Here is a 16,540-nt window from a genome sequence, read left to right on the forward strand (position 1 = left end):
GGCCGGGAATCGAACCCAGGACCTTCTTGCTGCAAGGCAACAGCTCTACCAACTGCGCCACTGTGCAGCCCTTGGTTCAAAGCATTGCACATTATTTGGGCTGGCTCTTTTAAATTACATTGGGTCCAATCGACCTTAATAAATTAAATTGAGCCTACACATTTGCTTTAAATTGGAATGACCATAATAAAATAAGTTGAGCCAACTCATTTTATTTAAATTAGAATAACTTTAATTAAATTGACTTAACACATTTGCTTTAAATAGGAGTAACAGAAATACATGGTGCTGAAATAAAGCAAAGTAATCAGGTGGAAAACCTTTCTATGATTTTTATATGCTCATCCAAAGAGTTATTTTTTTCAGTGTATTTATTCTTGCACTTTGACCATAGCCATAATTTTGTGTTTTAATCTAATCAACTTTAGATTAACTCATTAATTAATAACTTGCATCCTTGCCTGTTCTGAACATTGTGTTTCTTTCTACGATACACTCTTTAAATGGGATGCATAAGTTTTGTCGCAGCCTTCCAAAAACCAAAATTTCCAACAAAGGTCTCTAGGGGGCGCAGAGTAAGAGACAGTAACAGCAAGCTAGCCATCCAGTAAAGTTAAGTGTAGCCATATATTTATAGTTTTCTTCTGTTACCACAGCCAGGAGCGCAACTACATATTTCTTAGGTGGATGCGAACATCTCTCCGGCGCCCCCCACCCTCCTAGGACATAAACTTGTAGGAGTGAGCCAAAGAGCCTGCTAGCCCGTGTCTAGAACCTCTTATGAGCTGCAGGTCTGAGGCTTTTTGTTAGCATGTTTTCTATAATTTTTATAGCTTGATAGGAAGCCTTATCCAAACTGGCAACCCACATTAATAAAATGGTGAAATAATATTGACCACAAAACACTATTTATAAAAGATATCAACATTTTTCCTACACAATCCTAACAAACGTTATTGATGTTCTCTTCACAATATTTATATATTTACTATTAATCTATTTGTATAATTTGTTCATTAAATTGCCATCTATATTATTTTTTGGTCTCAGGAAATGACTGAGGGATGAAGAGTCTGATGTCTGGTTCTTTAGGTTCTGCGGTTCCTCTCCTGATCCATTCTGTCTGATATCAAACCCACTGGGTGCCACTGAATTAGGGTGACCAGATTTGGGTTTCTGAAAAGTAGGACACTTCTTTTTTCTTTTTTTGTTGGCGGAGGGGTAGAATCCGCGGACAAACATGCGCCAACGGGGGGGCGGGGTAGAATCGGCGGAATGGCAATGTAATCACAATGCACTGTAAGCTATGTAATGTGTTTTGAGGCAGTTGACCAAAATCCCGGACGATTTTGAAATTCCCCCCGGACATTTTTTTAGGTCTGAAAAGTAGGACATGTCCGGGAAAGAGAGGACGTCTGGTCACCCTACACTGAATATCGCTGACACGTTTATTTTAATGCCCCTATTAAACTTCACTGTGATTGTTGTCTTCCCACTACTATCTATATTTTTGCCAGAGGTTTTACTTTAAGGAGGGTGTAGTATCGGGTGGACATTTTAAAAAGACACTGCTCACTGCGGCTGCGTAGTGTCCGCTAGGTAACCATGACAACAGCGTCAGTTCGTGGAGTCCTATTTAGGTCCCGCAACGACAATTTAGCTGACCCTAATATTTCGCGTGTTTTGTTTTGGTCATTATTATTACAGTTATTGTTGAGCTGTGTGTGATCGGTGTGTCTGTCAGACATTCATAGCAATACGGAATAAATCGCGTCCCGTATTGGACAACAACAACCAGCTGTCATTTTAGGCTAGCTTAAGCTAACTTGAATATTTACACCTCTCTTGTTGATACACTGACATTACTTACCTTCTGTCTTTCAACCACTTTAAAAAGCTTTTCTTCGTCTCTCCAACATCTTTATCCTCGCCCCTCTTCCTTTTTCTGTTTTGTGCCCCGGAATTTTTTCTGCGCCTCATCTTTAGCTCCCTGTTGTCGAGGCATTACTACAAATTTAAAAGAAAAAAACGCGCCTCAGCGAGTTCTCGAAGAGACGCTGCCCAAGCTACCTGTATGGGAGGGGAGAGCGGCGCCTAATCAGTGCTGTTCCTCTGTTATTGATCATTTCATACACAAACAGCTGTTAAGTACTTAAAATGCTGACTAGAAGAAAATCCCCCTCATCGTTTTGCGCCCCATATAGTGCAGCGCCCCAATTCGTTGCATGCACTGCATAGCCACCTTTTGTGCCACCCTGTTGTATGTGCACTCACATCCATGACTGAAGTTCAGCAGACGGCACCCAACTTAGTAACATGGTTGTTTTTCAGGAAGGCTCTGAACACATTTTACGGCCGAGGTTTATGAATTCCTCCCTGGAAGCAGCAGTGCATAAGTGGGATTTGTTATCTGAAAATCAGAAACGTCGCAGTACGTTCTGGAGGTCAGAGTGAAGTTCATTTGTTGCTGAAGGGCTAATATACAGGTGCTGGCCATGAAATTAGAATATTATTTAAAAGTTGATTTAAATTAGTAATTACATTTAAAAAGTAAAATTTTTATCAAATCACATATCATATTCATTCATTATATACATTTTTATATTTCAAATGTTTTTCTTTTGGTATGAATGATTATTCCTGACAACTAATGAGAACCCCAAATGCAGCTTATTGTGAAAAGGTTCAATGTTGAATACCTCTGGTGCTACTCTCTATCACTGAATTAATTCAAAGCACCTTCAAAGGTCTTTAAATAGTCCCTCAGTCTAGTTCTGTAGGCTACACAATCATGGGGAAGACTGCTGACTTGACAGTTACCCAAAACATGACCATTGGCACAAGGAGGTCAAGTCACAAAAGGTCATTGCTAAAGAGGCTGGCTGTTCACAGAGCTCTGTGTCCAAAGACATTCACACAGAGGTGAAAGAAAGGAAAAGATGTGGTAGGGAAAAAGTGTACAACTATTCCGGATACTCTCACACTGAAGAGAATTGTGAAACAAAATCCATTAAAAAATGTGGCAAAGATTCACAAAGAGTGGACTGCAGCTGGAATCAGTGCTTCAAGAACCACTCCCTCCAGTTTCAAACTCTTTTTATTAAGAATTAGAGAGCTAAATATGATTGAAACATTTGCTACCTTCGACGGGGGAAAAAAAAGCTAAGATTGTTACTTGGCTTTATTTTGCTCTTTGTTTCTTTTGGCTTTTCATATTGATATTGTATCTATCTATCTATCTATCTATCTATCTATCTATCTATCTATCTATCTGTCTGTCTGTCTGTCTGTCTGTCTGTCTGTCTGTCTGTCTGTCTGTCTGTCTGTCTGTCTGTCTGTCTGTCTGTCTGTCTGTCTGTCTGTCTGTCTGTCTGTCTGTCTATCTATCTATCTATCTATCTATCTATCTATCTATCTATCTATCTATCTATCTATCTATCTATCATCTATATATATATATATAAATGTTTCTTTTATTATTTCTTCGAGGGAGGAGAGGGGCCAATTCTAGACTTTTCCAAGTTTGGGAGAACTTGTCTATGCAGTAAAACAAATAGGGAACACCAGGCACTTTTAAGCAATAAAAGTTTGATTTATCTAAACGAACTAAAACAGATTGCAAACATATATAGACTTAGTTTCAATGAAAAAAGTGGCAGAATATGTAAAAGTAAAAGTTGTCGCCTTTCAACTGGTCTGTATAATGGTCACCATCTCGATTGGGGGCGACATAGCTGCGAAGGAGCAGCTAGGGCAAAGAAGAACAACTCAGACTTCCGTTTCCTGTTAAAAGATCCGCGCTACAACATCGCTTCATGTAAGCTTCTACATTTTGATTTTTCTCCCCTACATATCTTTGAGTTGTTTTAAATTTAGCAGATAAAGAAACTGCTTCCCAGTTTTATACGTAAAACTGGGAAGAAGGATAGAAAGCTAATGTGAAATACCCGACAAGCTAGCTGTAAATTTAGCTCCCAGGGCTAACATGTTCACAATGGCAGTTGCATGTGTTACGGGGCCAACTGGCAGCCGTGTGCCTTCTGCCCGGCAGTCATTTTCCCGCTGAAGTCACTTTAATATATATGGAGGATCTGAAGCGGAAAAGGACTCGGATCCAAGGCAGACTAACGCTCACCGGATGTAGTTTGAACTACAACAAAGCACCATCTCAGAATCATAGGGCTGAGGCAGCCAGCCAGGTCTAGGTTGAGCCCACTATCACGCAGCCAAACTCAGGCTTATGATCAGTCTGAACCAGGAGCACACATCCAGGCTGAGGGTCAAATGATTGGAAGAAAACGCGCGCGCGCGCACACACACACACACACACACACACACAGAGCTAAGCTGAGGGTATGACTGACCTCAGGAACAAGATGAACAAAGTGAAATTGACCCGTCTAAAAATGCAAGTTTTTTTTTTTTTTTTTTTTACCCAACTACCTTCCTATTTTTTATTCTGAAATATTTTCAGAATTCAGCTAAGTTGTACATCCTAGTAGTTTGTTCCAGCATATATCACATTAAAACCAAGCACCTTGAGTCAACAACAGAGAGCAGAGTTGGATATAGTTACAGACTCAGATCCACCAATAAAACAAGGCCTCAATATGACCACTGCTCCTGAAAAGGATGACTATTATCATATTATAACTCATAGTTAAATATGATTATACACTACAAGGTAAATTTAATTGTACCAATCCTATCTAAAGTGTGTTTCTCTATACAATAGATCTGAAATGTAAAATTTATCCCAGCAGAATGCCCAAATCAAAGGAAGTGCTGTCATCCACATCTGGAAGTGATTCTGACAGTGAAGTAGAGACTAAGGTTTGATCATAAATGCAAACTTATTTGTTAACTTGTCTGATGGAATATGTGTGCGTGTGGGGGTGTGTGTGTAGATAGCTGATGTGCACATCTATACACAGTTTAGTGTGTTTTTGTAGTTTCTGTTACCTTAACTGTTCTTATTAGTATTTTTCTTAGACAGATCTTTTCTCAACCAATGTGCACAAGTTAACTCATGAGCTTGAAATCATTTCTGTGTAGTTGCTATGTTTGGATATAATGGCAGGTAACATCTGTTCCTAGGCAAAAAGAAAGAAGCCAAGTGCACCAGAAAAACCAGCCAAGAAACAAAAAAGTGGAGAGAGCTCAAAACCTGGTAGCTCATCCAAAGGCAGTGGTGATGGAGACAACATGTTCCAGGTGAGTTGCAGTAAGATCACAAGTTAAAAAACACAAATATTAGCTCATACACACAAGAAGATGGCCACTGAAACTGCAGACCGTTGCACTGATACAATCAGTGTAGTAAGTGGTGATTTGAGCGTCCTTATTCTTTTAAAGCTCTTTCTGTATGCTAAGGTCAAAAGAATGAAGGTTTTTTAAAAAATATATCAGCATGCATGCACTCTTTCAGGTTGTGGATTGTAAATTTGTGATGGTCCATGGTTTGTTATTCAACTTATAATCATAGAGAAAACCTGTTTACAGACGTTCTAAAACTTGCACAGTATTACAAAGGATTCATTACAGTGGATCCACCACACACAGCCTCACAGGAGAGATGTGTGCTAGAATTTAGATCAGACCTAAAGAATCCAACCTGACCCAGACTGAGGCCATAGACATTGTATCCAAGCCAGATCTGAAAAGCAGAAAGGCCTCAACACCGATTAGTTGTGCATTTGTAGTGTTGTCTCGTATGTACAGCCTCGATACAGAATGACTTCTTGTCGTCTTTTGCTGTCCTGAATTATGAAGGTCAAGCAAAAATATCACAGTTTCTCTGTGGCAACCTATGTTATATATTGTGAATATATATGGCATAGCAAATTAAGAAAAACAACAGACAAAACTTAAACAACTATGCAGAAAAACGTCCAAGAATCCCAGCCTTAAAAATTAAAGCAAATAGGTCCAACCATCCTACAAGGGTTAAAATATAACACCGCCACCTAGTGGTGGCTTTGAAGTCAACCAGAGAAATCTCTTCAAGAGCATTTTTAAAACGACAAAGCTTACACTCTTCATAAATTTATTACTTGTGGAATAAATTTAATATTTCGAACTATTATGAGATAATTCTTTGCAGGATTCTGACAAGTGTCCTGATTCCTGTGTACTGATACATGAGGGAGAAGGGAGATGGTTCTCATATTACTTTACTTTCAGTCCCTGTGAGATCATTGAAAGCTATGAAGGTCAAAAAGGAAGTAGTGGGCAGTGAAATAAACCTGTTTTACTATAGCATGGCAGTTGGGATTTTATACCTGCTGACACACTTTAAAGCAGGGGTAGCCAACCCTGGTCCTCGAGGGACCAGGGTTGGCTACCCTGGTCCCTCGACCAGGGTAGCCTGGTCGAGGGACCTGCAACTCTTAGTTGCAGGTCCCTCTGCAACTTAGATGTTGCAGGACATCTAAGAGTCCTGCAACTCTTAGATGTCTCCCTGATCCAACACACCTGAATCCAAGAGCTGAATCACCTCCCAAGTGCAGTCAGGTTCTCCAGAGTCCTTCTAATGACCTCATTATTTGACTCAGGTGTGTTGAAGTAGAGATACATCTAAGAGATGCAGGACACCGGCTCTCGAGTATCAGGGTTGGCCACCCCTGCTTTAAAGTGTTACTTGTGTGATAAAATTACTTGCAATCCCTCTATACCAGGGGTCTCAAACTCCAGGCCTCGAGGGCCGCAGTCCTGCAACTTTTAGATGTGCCTCTGCTGCAGTACACCTGAATAGAATAATTAAGGCTCTGGAGAACTGGTCTACACAAGGTGGAGGTAATTAAGCCATTTCATTCCAGTGTTTTGCACCTGTGGCACATCTAAAAACTGCAGGATTGCGGCCCTCGAGGACTGGAGTTTGAGACCCCTGCTCTATACTGTACAAGATTTTAACAGAAATACTTTATAGTTGTCAAAAGTAGAAAAATTAACTAAAAATTTGGAAATAAGAGGAATAGCAGGACTGGTCACTGAACGCCATGCTCAGAACATTTATACGTAACTAATATTATACTTACAACATCCTCTGCTTCTGTGTACTCAGCTTTAGTTGTGCATGTTTTGACTTACCATCATTACAAGACAAGATGGCGCCAGAGTTTGACTTGATTGCTACAGACAGAAACAACACTACTATGAAATGTAGCGGAATTTATCAGTATGTGTGAAATATTTGTTATTAGCAGCTTTTGTGTACACAGAATGAAAACATCGTCCATCTTTTAAATCATGCAAGTGTTTTTTTGTGTGAGTGACACTTTAAGGTTCTCTATATGTTAGTTATTTGTGTTGTTCATGACCAACTGAATGAATAATAATACAAGTCTTTTTAGTTTTCTATCTGGCCATCAGTATATGCTAAATCAGGGGTCCCCAAACTCGGTCCTCGAGGGCCGGCCTCCTGCATGTTTTAGTTCTCTCCTTGGTTTAACGCACCTGAATCAGATGATGGCTTGTTAGAAGGCCTAAGAAGAACATTGACAAGCTGAAAATGTTGTTGGTGCCACCAGGGAGAGAACTAAAACGTGCTGGATGCCGGCCCTCGAGGACCGAGTTTTGTGACCCCTGGGCTAAATCAGGGGTCTCAAACTCCAGTCCTCAAGGGCTGCAGTCCTGCATGTTTTAGTTCTCTCCTTGGTTTAACGCACCTGAATCAGATGATGGCTTGTTAGAAGGCCTAAGAAGAACATTGACTTGCTGAAAATGTTGTTGGTGCCACCAGGGAGAGAACTAAAACGTGCTGGATGCCGGCCCTCGAGGACCGAGTTTGGTGACCCCTGTGCTAGATACTTAAAATAGACATAAGAAAAAACAGAACAAGGACAGCACTCTGAATATGGGGAGATGATGTATTTTGTGAGCTGTACATCAATTCCAAATAAATTAAACCCAGAGTCATTCGTCCCTGTTTTAATAGATGGATGATGGAGTGAAAACTTTGGATATTTTCCCAAAAAGATGCAGTCTAAATTTTTCCTGGCAGATCAACACAAAAGAACAAACATTTGGCAGATGGATGGTCAGGAGGATGGCTGACACGTGCTGCTGCCTAGCTCTCATGGTTTTAAATATTTCCTGATAATTCCACAGAAATCTATGTCTATGACTCCTGGCCTCTAACATGATCAGAAACTGCTCATGCAGAACATGCAATGTTTGTGTACTTAAAAAAGGAAGCATGTTTAAGTTCTGAAGCTTGACTATTGACTATTCTTGTTCTTGCAGATCGGTAAGATGAGATATGTCAGCGTTCGAGATTTCAAGGGCAAAGTCCTGATTGACATCAGGGAATACTGGATGAACCAAGATGGGGAGATGAAGCCAGGGAAGAAAGGTAATCCCATCAGGAAGTTTTGGTTATGTTACAGGTAAATTACTACTATTGAATGTTAGTATTGCTTTTGCACACATGGTTATTCGCCTTTGTTTTGTTTGTGGCTTTTAGGCATCTCCTTGAATCCTGAACAGTGGAACCAACTAAAAGAACAAATTTCAGAAATTGATGATGCAGTTAAGAGATTATAAATATGCCTTTCATCTTTACCTGTTGAACTAATTGGGCATGTTTGTTTGGTAGTTTTGTAAAACCTTGGGATTTATTTCCTAATTTGTAACTTTTAGGTTTAGTTATGTGCAAACCTTGACTTTGTGTGTGGAAGTTATTTTGAGTTTTTCTTGTGGGCTGTGAGAAGAGGAGTAGGTGGATAATCATTATACTTTGTTGGGCATAGTGCACCAATTCAGTGACTACAGTCATGTTTTTGTATTGATTAATAAAAACAATTCACTAGCTTAATTTGTTGTTGTTCCTATTATCAGCTCTCAGAGCAAGAAGTGACATGATGTGGTTTAATGTGATGTATTGCTTCAGAGAACTTAGTCTTATGCCCCTTTTCCACTGGTTTGTGCGTAGTGTGTCCCACATTTTCCACATCCGCCCTTCAACCTTAACCCTAACCCTCACAAGAATGTTAACTAACCTGGACTTGCACCACTAAAATTAGCCAAAATGCTAATGTTAGCGTGAATGCTGTCAGTAGCATGCGGGGTATCAGTAGCATGTTGTCTTACATGGACTTGCTCCATTCAGTGCGTTAAACATGTCTAATAAATAAGTAATATATCTAATAGCTTATTTTATGGAAAATGCTAATGCACTAGTGGGGGGTGTAGGGAATATTATTATATTAATAGTTAAAAGTTATGTTAATTGGTTGGTTTGCACTAAAATATGTTTTAATCTAAAATAAATGTATTGTTTCAAATAGACTGGGTCAATCTGACCTAGAAGTCAGGAAGGAATTCAGATTTGGAGAGATGTGGAATAACAATCACTAAAGAGAGGCAATACCTTTCATGGCGTTGCTATTCGCGTAGGAAAGCTGGCGCCGTTAAAGGTCAATTCAAACTAAACTCTTTCCCTTGCTTACATGCGAAGCACAAATTTGGACCAAATATCGCTTAGGAAGCAAGATGTTTGGATAGATAAGTATAACAATTGTGATGAGTTAGCTTATTCGGCAAGCCTGAAATGGAGCAGATGTGAGGTCAAAAGGGTTTGAACATTTCCAAGGAACTTCCAATACATATCCAGTGTGAAATGGAGCCAGATGACTACGCAAATGGAGGAGAGCAACGCCATTGGTCAAAGCTTCCCAATACACACCAGTAGAGCTGGGACTCTATAATAACCTGATGTCAGAAGTAGAAGTTAAGAGATTTTGGATTACTGTGACAATGTGTATGTGATGTTGTAGATCCGAAATCTGAAAATCTCTTCTCGTTCGACTATGAGCAGACGGAATTCCGAGTCTTGTGTAAATCTTTATTTATATATAATTGTGAGTTTAGACACCTATAAATTCTCCCACAAAATGGTGACCCCGACGTGCCGATTGAGCCGATTCAAACTTGAGGGGAATGAAAAGGTGTCTCTCTCCAGGCTGGCTACAGAACAGGGATCCGGGCCCAGACACAGAGAAAGAGGTAAGAACTTTATCTCTTTTACTTATAAAAGTACAGAAGAATTCGTCTGGTGGCAGTCTGAAGAGCTAAAAAGTGATGAGGTTCTTTCCTGTCCATTGACAAACGATCCCTTGCGCAAGCGGGGGTTGAATAAACTTTTCAAAGGCTCATAGTTACCTTTTTACATTCCGGAAACATAAACAACCCTTAAAATAAGCACCTTTGTCAGTCTGGCTTTGCTCCCTTTTTGGCGATGTGTAACACTTTAGGAATTTCCTTTCCGCGTTATAAGTTACCGTATTTCAGTGAACATGGTGAAGCTCTTCTGAGCAGGCACTTTCGTGAGCTGATTAATTAATACATATCACGATTTGTTAAATACGGCAAGAGGCCGTGAGTTTAATATTAAGCCAGCTGAATCTGCGAAGAGAGATTGCGATCTCTATAAGAGAGGCCAGAGAGTATTCCGAAACTTCCCCGGATTAAAAGTGACGGAATTCTCCAGTAAGAGAAATAGCAGATTTCTCTGGGTGGCCTGAGATATATGTATAAGAAAAGAAAAAAAAGAGAGATTGCGATTTCTTAAGTTGTTGAAATAAGAAGTAACGCAGAGATTGGGATCTCTATATAGTTAATGTAAAGCGCTAAGGAAAAAGTCAAAAGGTCAATTGGACAGTGTAATCCCACCGGGGGGAGCACGGCTCCATCCTGTGTCTCTGCTGACAAGGGGATGAGGTCCTCCGGTTAGAGATGATAGGGGCCTGTATGATTGTTTGGAAAAAAAAAAAAAGAGTGAATGTTGTGAATAAGACGTCTCAAAGTTTTGCAAACTGAGTTTTTTTTAAGGATTATTTTGTGACTTAAACTGCAGTATTTGTTTTAATTTCTTTGTCTGAGATCTCTGGAGGAGAGTAAAGAGATTCTGTTGCCATGGCTGTAATGACTGAAGTATTAATAGAATTAAAAGTGTGCACAAATAATTTGGAAAGTGGCTAGTTAAATCAGTTGCCAACTAAATTTTATATTTTTATACTTTTATAAATAAATATAATGATCAATAAGTTATATAAACTAGAATCCCCGGGGAGGTAACAGGAGAAATAAGAGCGATAAGAGGTAGAGATATAAATGGAATGAGTGTATCTGACATGAATGGCTGAATAATTGTGAATGTATGATGACTGTTGTGAGAATAGGGTGCCTGTATATAACTAAAAAATAACTAAATAACTAAAATAATCAACTTATTCTTTACTAACTCCAAATGATAAAAAGTTGAGATCTAACAAAACTGTAATTGACGGCAAAACTTACACTGAAATTCAAAAATTAGAACAACTTCTTAAATAAACAAGATGAGTAGTATACCAACTGTGATTGGTGGTTCACAAAATCCGGAACATGCTTCTCAAATTCCAAAAATTTCAAAGAAATGGCAAAAGAGAACACAAGAATTGCCATCTCCGTGACCAGAAAAGGGGAGCCTTTACTTATCCTTTTGTGAACAGATGGAAATCCGGATTGCCGATTACAAGGCAAAAGACAAAAGTAAAAAAAAAGACAAGATAAAAGAAAATTAGAATTGAACATTTTACAGCTATTTAAGGAGGAAGGTGAAAAATTACGGGAAGAACTTAGTTCAACAGCAGCTCGCTGAACTAAAACAAAACAAAAAAAAAACAAAACTAAAGATGACAAAATGAATCCTGCGGGTTGTATCCAGCCCCGAAAGGAGTCCTGAACATTACAGGTGATTTTAGATATAGGAATGATGACTAACTAATGAATTCTAGACAATTAAGGGTATTTTTCCCCCTGGAAGAATTAGATCACTAGCCAACAACAGTTATATTTCATAAATAAGTACACTAGCTAATTGAAGTTACATTAACCAATTTCCCGAGGAAGAACATAAGGTACCAGAGACGCACAAGACAATAAAATGGCCTTAACTGCAGTAAATTCTGAGATCTCTGAATTAGTAAGATAAGGAAACTTGAAGAAGTAATATTCTGCAGAAGTGAAGATTATTTGTTCTGGCAAAAATAATAATTAGTGTCAATAACGTAAGCGACAGTGTACACAGATAAATTAGGGAATTAACTATCTTATCATGACACTAAATTATGTTCTAAATAATTGGGGAAAAGAAGTATGAAAGTGTGTGTGAGTAGGCCTACTGGAATGATGTTGATGTGTGTGCACTGAGATGTGCGATAAAGAGTTGTGTGAAGGATACATATGGATGGATGACTGTAAAAGAAGAGTGAATGAGCAAAGTATGACAAAATGAATGGAAGTTTGAATGAGAGGCGTATGATAAAGTGTGATCGCATGTAATGAAAAGCTTAAAATTGCATGTTTTGGCGTTAAGCACAGGCAAGTTTCCTTTATTATCAGAAGTGAACGACTTGACAGAGTGAAACTGGTGATTGCTTGGAGTTGTGTGTGATGCATGCATAGGGAGGAAACGCGCATGGTTTGGCTTTGCTGCATGAATAGCGGGTTGCGGGTCCCAATGATTAAACTAAGGTTAAACCAAGCAGAGCATAGGGTTAGGTAAGGTAGGAACAGGCAATAAATATGCATACACACTGACACACAACCACACAGTGCAACGCAACAAGGATTAGCTGTACAAGAATTAGACTAAGTGCAAGCGAGGTTATGTATCCGATTGTTTTTATGTTGTCTAAGTTTTGTCTAAATGTTGATTTGTTCGTCTTATGTGTGTTTACTAACATCCCTCTGACCAGTACAATTTAGTTATTATTTGGTTGAGGAATACCAAATTCACACCAACATTTCTTTATGAAACTACAATCTTTAAACAAATCTTACAAGGCCTCTAATCATCCAAAGCAAGCTTTACCTCTCAGTACTCAAAAGTCCGGACAATAGTGAAGGTTGGCAGGATGCCTTTAAGATTCTGCAATTGATCATTTCAAATCTGTAGGAGTACTGATTCGACAGAGTCAAACTATGGATCTAAATTGTTTCTAACTTATTTAAAGGAATTATTATCAAGGGTTTGGATACAATGGGGCACAAACCGTTTGGAGTGTGGGAGATGTTGTATATTAAGTGAAGACAATGATTTTGTTTTAAGATTTTATTATCATAAGACCTGAATATGTACAGTTGTATATTTCAACGCATTGGGTTGAGTTGGAAGTGTTTGTTAAATTGAGTTGAAGTGTCATGTGAAGATGTTAATGTTATGTATGAATTGTGTTGTAGTCAAACACCACATCCTCTACGCCTCCACCGCTACGTCATTCGAGGCAAAAGGCCAGGAGCTGCTGCAAGAAGGACGCAGCTCAGAGCCAAAGGAGGAAGGAAAGGGGGGCTTAGACTGAAAGCTGCAACATGGGCGATCTAAAGAAAAACAGGGCCCACAATTTTCAACATATTACTGTTCAGTTTAAGTGAAACAGGATAAGGAATTTAAATTAAGGGAAATATAATTAAGTAAAACAGCTAAAGTAGGCAAAGGGCTGACAATAGTTTCCATAGTTATTAATCAATGGAAGATAATATTCTAGGAGGAATTGGCATTAATTATTAACAAGCACAGGTGACACGGTGAATCAGTGCAGTGATAACAATAATAAGGTTTCTGAAAAACATATTTTAGACAGGATGGTATATGTTAAAAGCATTGTAATGATACTTATTCCCCTTAAAGACTATAGTTAATAAATAGATGTAATTGGTTTGTTATTGGGAGACCTCTGCAATCTAAAACAAAAGCAACTATACAGATAATGCTACAATTATAACTAATAAAAGTGGATGTGGTGGTAAATAAGATTTAATTAAAACGAGTGATTTGGTTATAGGAAAATAAAATAACCCACTTCAAATAATCACATTATTAATCATTAAGTGGTGGATCTGTCAGCCATGGAAGAGTTGCACATGACAAGATTGGCACTAAAGGAGGAGTGTCAATGAAGCTGCTGGCTGGTGACATTATAACCTCACAGCATGTCAACATGGAGAACCAAAACTCATCTCCACAGCAGAAATCTGCATGGACCATGGAGCACTGGCACAACGCCTGCTCTAACACGAAGCAACGAATGACGCTCAGACCAGCAACAACAAAGGCTGAGCACAGGAAACGGTGTAAGAAGAGGAGAGAGTCAGCAAAGAAAGCTGCCTCTGAATTGGAGACTCTGAGTAATGAAACGGTTTCAGAGGCGAACAGAGAACATCAAGGCATTCCAGTACCAGAACCAGTTGGTGATCAGAGAGCTAAAAATGAGATATACTCAATTGAAACGATCATCGGTAAACTTCATCAGGTGACAGAAGAAGAAACGATTTGCACAACACAGCAAGGTGAGGACCAACGAGACGAGAGAAAAGCAACCAAAAAATCTAAACGCAAGAACCAGAGAAAGGCAGCGATGAAAGCTGCCTGTGAATTGGAAACAGTCAACAAAGAGAAAGTTTCTGTAAAAAACAAGGAACAAGAAGAAGTTTCAATGCTGGAAATAGTCAAGGATCAGAGAGCCTCCATCATTATTGAGGTTCATAAAAATAAAACAGTGATTGATAAACTGCAGCAGGCGACTGAAGATGAAATGGTCCCTGAAAAACAACCAATTGGGGATCAGCAGGTTGAGAAAAGACCATTGACCAAATCAAAATGTAAGAAAAAGAGAAAGACAGCAGTGAAATCTGAAATGGAAAACAATTCAAACCCAATAGTGACTGATCAAAACTTGGTCCAAAACACAGAGACACCAAAACCTGATGTAGAAACAGCACCAGAGATCCCACAGACGGCTTTACAGCAAATAGAGATAAAACCAGTCATAGTTTCAGAAGATGTAGCAGATAAGGATCCTGTAGTTCTTACAAAAAAACTGAGAACATCGCCTCCACAGACAAAGGTTACTGTAAATGAAGATCGAATCCAGAGACCTCAGCAATCAGAGACTCAACCAGCTGAAGAGTCAGATGAACAGAACAAAGTCTCTGAAGAAGAAGAGAGCCCCAAGACAAAGATTTCACTGTGGAGGCGAATCAAAAAGGCTTTGACTCCATCCTGTCTGCACCAGTTTAAAGGCAGAAGTAAAGGCCATCCAGCGTAGACAGCACTTTATGTCTCCAGATTATCAGATTTAAATGACTGGAGGGGCCAGGTGTGGGTTGGGTGATTGGTGGGATTTGGAAAAAGAGCTACAGTTGTTGTTAATTGGAAATTTCAATATTAAAAAGCCAGGACTGCACGGTGGGAAACGTCTCCCTGTGTAGATGTGGGTTCACTCCGGGTGCTCCGGCTTCCCCCACGTTCAACATCAGTACTCATGTTCATCCATTGGAAGAGTTTTATTTCTAATTCTAATCAGAAAATAAGAAAACCACTTTTAATAATTAATGGGAGATTTGTAAAAAGAAAATGCAAAAAACATGGAACAAAAAGAGACTTTTAGAAGTCTAAACTTATACAAATTGGAAAACAAATTGAAAACTAGCTATCTTTCTGGGCAATATATATATATATATACAGTGATGGCATAGTTACTTTGAAAAAGTAACTTTAATCGGACTACTGATTACTCCTTGAAAAAGTAACTTAGTTATATTACTGACCACTTGATTTGGAAAGTAACTAAGTTACACTAAAAGTAACTTTTTAGTTACTTTCAGCAGCTGCTAACAACAACGCTGTGAAAATAACATTGATCTTTGTACTTGTACTTAATTGTCAGCTATTTTATAATGGTAACATCAAGAATGTGTCTCCACTGATAAGGTTGAACTGAAGAGGAGATTGTAGAGAAAACAGTACAAAAAAATAAAAAGTAATTTGTGTGGTCCACTGTTGTCTGGAAAACTCTAAGGGGGATTTTAAAGCCCCCCCCCCCCCACCCCCCCCCACCCCCCAGCCTCCAGATTCTGCGTTACGGCCCTGCGTTTGGTGTCAAAGCGCAGCCACAGAGCTCCTCCTGCAGCTCCACAACTCAGATGGCTGCACAGATTTGTGACACTTATCTTAATATTAATAATTATAATTGCGTTATCTTGCCATTATAATTATTGGCAACTACGGACACGTTCATTCGTGGCTGTTTTCACGTTTATTGCGCTGTTCATATTGGTCTCGATGTTTGCAGTTTTCTGGAGCGCAACGCTCTCATACAGAGGTAATACATTAACTTGACATTAACAAAGACACAGCGGGACGGATCATCCGGGAAATGATGGACAGGGAAAGACTGAGTAAAACTACCTTAATGACGGACAAATTCTGGGATTTATTATGAGTCTCTGCTTATTTAAATTTGCAAGCGACTTAAAAAAAAAAAAAAAAAAAAAATGAAGCCCAAAGCCGGTTATAATAATCGGACTTGGCGACAGAAACTCAAAATAGTTCCAGTTTTTCCACCAACAAAATGCGCTTCTCCCTCCATTGTTTACATTTCTGTCGCATAGAGACGTCGGTCACTCGACAAGACGAGTAGAGGAAATACGATTAAATTACAAAAGAAGATAGTAACGCACAGTGATTTTGATAAGTAACTGTAGTCTGACTACTGGA

General features: G+C 39.0%; 2 protein-coding genes across 3 annotated transcripts; both read left to right on the forward strand.

Annotated features, from left to right (window-relative positions):
- The first annotated feature begins 3,712 nt into the window (after positions 1-3,712).
- Positions 3,713-8,815, forward strand: sub1b (SUB1 regulator of transcription b). 2 transcript variants are annotated; one of them, XM_044111664.1, is made up of 5 exons: positions 3,713-3,817; positions 4,764-4,833; positions 5,098-5,214; positions 8,245-8,353; positions 8,465-8,815. In XM_044111664.1, the coding sequence occupies exons 2-5, from the start codon at positions 4,765-4,767 to the stop codon at positions 8,542-8,544; spliced, it is 375 nt and encodes a 124-aa protein (XP_043967599.1). In that variant the 5' UTR covers positions 3,713-3,817; position 4,764; the 3' UTR covers positions 8,545-8,815. The 2 variants fall into 2 exon arrangements, with proteins under 2 accessions (XP_043967599.1, XP_043967600.1); XM_044111665.1 differs by having other exon boundaries at positions 3,727-3,817; positions 4,761-4,833.
- Positions 8,816-8,959: 144 nt separating this feature from the next.
- Positions 8,960-15,530, forward strand: LOC122828257 (titin-like). Its single transcript, XM_044111663.1, has 2 exons — positions 8,960-10,005; positions 13,225-15,530. Exon 2 carries the CDS (start codon positions 13,938-13,940, stop codon positions 15,087-15,089), a length of 1,152 nt encoding a protein of 383 aa, XP_043967598.1. The 5' UTR covers positions 8,960-10,005; positions 13,225-13,937; the 3' UTR covers positions 15,090-15,530.
- Positions 15,531-16,540: the final 1,010 nt, after the last annotated feature.

Source organism: Gambusia affinis, linkage group LG03 (assembly GCF_019740435.1).
Source record: "Gambusia affinis linkage group LG03, SWU_Gaff_1.0, whole genome shotgun sequence".
Lineage (NCBI taxonomy): Eukaryota > Metazoa > Chordata > Actinopteri > Cyprinodontiformes > Poeciliidae > Gambusia > Gambusia affinis.

Bases quoted from the DNA above. Each gene is read 5' to 3' on its own strand.
- sub1b (XM_044111664.1), top strand. From the start codon at position 4,765: ATGCCCAAATCAAAGGAAGTGCTGTCATCCACATCTGGAAGTGATTCT. The intron at 4,834-5,097 runs GTTTGATCATAA...ATCTGTTCCTAG, and splicing joins ACAGTGAAGTAGAGACTAAG to GCAAAAAGAAAGAAGCCAAG. The intron at 5,215-8,244 runs GTGAGTTGCAGT...TTGTTCTTGCAG, and splicing joins ATGGAGACAACATGTTCCAG to ATCGGTAAGATGAGATATGT.
- LOC122828257 (XM_044111663.1), top strand. From the start codon at position 13,938: ATGAAGCTGCTGGCTGGTGACATTATAACCTCACAGCATGTCAACATG.